This window comes from Silene latifolia, chromosome 9 (assembly GCF_048544455.1).
Source record: "Silene latifolia isolate original U9 population chromosome 9, ASM4854445v1, whole genome shotgun sequence".
Taxonomy (NCBI): Eukaryota; Viridiplantae; Streptophyta; class Magnoliopsida; order Caryophyllales; family Caryophyllaceae; genus Silene; species Silene latifolia.
The window spans coordinates 16,181,743-16,185,570 of NC_133534.1; the positions used below are offsets into that span (position 1 = coordinate 16,181,743).

The following is a 3,828-nucleotide window of genomic DNA, read 5'->3' on the forward strand; positions in this document are numbered from 1 at the left end:
CGCTCCGAAAAGGGGTTGGGGCAGTTTCTCTTGTCGTGATGTGTCATTTGTTTGCAATTATTGCACATCCGTTTCGGTTTAGATAACAATGCTTCGGCTTTTGTCTTGTTAGAAAACATCCTTTTGCCAGTCCCTTTGTTTTTCGCAAGTTTGGGAGGCAATATTGTTATCTCCTTGCTGGCCTTACAACCCAGTAGTTGTTCAATTTCTTGCTGCTTTGTCAATTCCTCCGCTGACGGTGACAGCTTCTCTCTGAAATCTCTAATTAAGTTGGACAAGGTCTCAATATCATCCTTATCTTTACCCCTTAGTACTCCAACAGTCTCATGTATCTCAGACCATAACTTTGTCATTTCGATTTGTTTTCAATCAATTATTTCCTTGCCATCAGAGGCGTCGTATACTGCATCCTTTCTCCATCTTCGAACCACGTACGATTCCGGTATGGACTGAACACCATTACTTGAATAAATCCAAATGTTGTGCCTACATATTATTCCAGCTCTTTCAAACTTTCTACACGAGCATGTTGCCTCATATGTTCCTGTTTCGCCACATATCACAAAAAAACAAAGGACTCAGAAAAACTGCAACAAATATTATGTAACTGCAAGTCTTATTGTGTATAACTGCATCAAGGTTTATTTGTAACTTCAACAAACTATCAGAGTTTTAATTTTAAGCGTTGCTCTGTGTAACCGCAAGGGGAACAACTGTAACTATATACCGTACTATGTGTAACTCTAGTGGTATTTAATTGTAACCAAAAAAAATCAAGTGCAAATAACAAATGTCAGTGATAAATACCTGGTCTGAAATGAACCTCAAAAACTCTTCTTCTTAGGTTATCCTTTACTTTTGTCAGCTCTATTTCATTCTCCTCGGTGAAACCCCTGGCACCAAGTCCATTCGTTGACATTTTTATCTCTTCTTGAAACTCATCGAATACGGCATGTGTGTATACTCTTGCTGCATTCTGCTCGATAGGACATTGAGTTACCATTTTTGGGGACGTGTGCCTATTGTCATTATCAGTTTTCTTCTGGGTATGTCTTTGTTGGTCAATTGCACTTTCAAAACGCATCCAAAATTCAACCAATGTTCCATTGTTGTTCTCAAACTTTTTAAAGAAACTATTTTTACTCTCCGATCTTTGTATTGTCCTCATAACACTTCCCATATTCAGGTCCCTACAATGGGCCATCACCCATTGCATCCTTTTAAGGTACACTTCCTCAAACCAAGCAGATTTACCAACGGCATGCTCCTTCATTATCTCGCCCCAGCGAACGTCAAATTCATCCGGTTCAAGTTCGTCGTCCCAGATTATGGCATTTAACTTCTTTATAAATTCGGGATAATCTTTGGTTGTACCCCCGTATTTGACTGGAACCTTGTTCATGATATGCCACATGCAGAAGCGATGCCTAGCTGTCTTAAAAACATTCTTGACAGACTTTATAATACCCGCATCTTGGTCGGTTATAATATATTCCGGTTCCTTCCCACCCATTGCCACCAAAAAACTTTTGAACACCCAATCAAAATAGTCCTCGTTCTCCCTGAAAAGAAGTGCACCACAAAAATTGATTGAACGCTTGTGATTATCAATACCCGTGAAAGGTGTAAATACCATGTCATACTTATTTGTCGAGTATGTTGGATCGAAAGACACAGCATCACCAAATACAGAGTAGTTTCGTCGAGCAATACCATCCGCCCATACCGCCCTGATCAAGCTTCCATCGGCATCGACTTCATAATCGAAAAAGAAATTTTCATGTGTTTCTGCCATGTTTTTAAATCGCTCTATGAACAATTGACCGTCCCTCTCATTAATATAGCACTTAACGTTTCTATGGAAATTCTTGAAGTCAGTTAAACTCGCACCAATATTTTCGAACCCATTAACATGTTCCTTGCACATTTTATATGTCCTTGTAGCACCTATCTTCAACTGCATTCAAACAACGTCATTTAGACTGGTTAAAAACAATACAATAAGTTTGTAACTGCACAGGTATATGTTTGGAACTTCAATTGCGTAACTATGTAACTTTAACCATAGGGTAACTGTAACACCAAAATATGTAACTCCACTCCGCTGAAAGTGTAACCCTAACAGAAATTTGTGTAATTCCATCAAAAATTTTAATCCAATGAGAATTCATAATCTAAAAATGTAGTGCAATTTAACTGGAACTTCAATCGAATAAATTTGGAACTTCAAAACAAGAATTATGTAACTTTAACAATAATTTAACTTTAACGCTCATAATGTAACTTTATCCAATAAAATATGTAACTCTACTTGGATTATGTGTAACTTTAAGGAAAGTGTAACTTTAACACTGATTAATGTAATTGTACCCCGGTAAATATGTAACTCTACTCGGATTATGTGTAACCTTAAGGAAAGTGTAACTTCAACAGTGATTAATGTAATTGTACTCAAAGAAAATTGTAACTTTCACAGTGATTAAAATAGGAAGAGTACACTAACCCTCGAGTTATAGACTATGAGCTCCTTGTGATACTTGTGTAGTTTCCTTGACAACTTTTGAAACTCCCTATCTCTAACTTCAACAAGTTCATAATTGTGTCCCGCGTGAAATCGGTCAACTAATAAAACACCATTGAACATGAGCAATCTAATCCTCGCTTTGCACCGAATCCTCCTTACTTTCGTTTTTCTCCGCTGCTTTTCTCCAATTTCTTCCCTCTCTTGTGTGTCCTTAAATAATTTAATCTCTTTGTCTTTGCACAGCTTTTTTGCGTATGTAAATCCCTCTCGGTTACAAACTAAAAGTTTTGATTTAATGGTCCCGTCACGCCACTTCTTTGTCGTGTATCTACGCACATCGAAACCACATGCAAGAGCGTACATCTTATAGAACTTTACAGCTTCCTCTATGTCATTGAACTGCTGCCCGACAAATGGTTTAAACCCGCTTTCTACAATCCTACAAAATTCATCTCCGCTTACATTTTGCATGACTTCTGCAAATTCATGTTCTCCTACCTCTGGTTCGTCCTCACAACAATCCTGCTCTGTAAAAATCAAAAACAAAAACTGTCATAAGTTTTTTGCTAACACAACACAATTTTATAGATTAACTGAAACTAAAACTGTAACTTTAGCCCCAATTAACGTTAACTTTACTGCCAACCGAGTGGAACTTTTCTCCAGAGCTTTTTTACACATAAAAACTCCTACTCTCTAGGGTTGCCAAATTACACGCATTATTTACTTATGACTAAACAAGCGACATAACACTCCTCCTGCAACATACAGGCTGGGCAACATAACAAATTTTGTAACTCTACATCTAAGTCTTTGTAACTTTACATGTCAAGACTCTTCATCTTCATCTTCCAACTTGTTTTCTTACCCATCAGTATAATTCCATGTCAATTTATTCTTTAAAAAAATTATTTAAAAAAAAAAAAACAAAATTGAAGTAGTCCCTAAATAAATAAAATCAACCCGCTAGAAAAGTGTACTTACCATTGTTGAACTCGACAATCTGCATATTGTCCATGGTTGTCGATATTTTGATATATTGTAGACGACCTCTTTTCAGATGGTTGCATGCAAATTCCGGATTATATACGAACAAAGGATGGAGATGAGAACTCCAATAAAAATACGGATATGAAGACGTATGTGGAAGAATGAATTATGAATGAATAATGAACATGAAGCCTTGGGGAAGATGATGAAAGATAAAAAAAAAGCTGATGATTAAACGTCATATTGGAAATAGTTTAGATTGTGTTTATGTCAGTTTTGGGAAGCTAAATCCATAATAATGACAGCCAAAGTGT

General features: G+C 36.7%; 1 protein-coding gene across 1 annotated transcript; it reads right to left on the reverse strand.

The window, feature by feature from the left end:
- Positions 1-365: 365 nt before the first annotated feature.
- LOC141600630 (protein FAR1-RELATED SEQUENCE 5-like) lies at positions 366-3,542 on the reverse strand. The gene is made up of 4 exons (XM_074420876.1): positions 3,509-3,542; positions 2,504-3,051; positions 808-1,957; positions 366-544 (listed from the first exon to the last, which is right to left on the reverse strand). Exons 1-4 carry the CDS (start codon positions 3,540-3,542, stop codon positions 366-368), a joined length of 1,911 nt encoding a protein of 636 aa, XP_074276977.1.
- Between the last annotated feature and the right edge of the window lie 286 nt (positions 3,543-3,828).

Coding starts and splice junctions, on each gene's coding strand:
- LOC141600630 (XM_074420876.1), bottom strand. CDS start 3,542: ATGGACAATATGCAGATTGTCGAGTTCAACAATG. Junction 3,052..3,508: donor GATTGTCGAGTTCAACAATG/GTAAGTACACTT, acceptor TGATTTTTACAG/AGCAGGATTGTTGTGAGGAC. Junction 1,958..2,503: donor TCATAGTCTATAACTCGAGG/GTTAGTGTACTC, acceptor GTTTGAATGCAG/TTGAAGATAGGTGCTACAAG.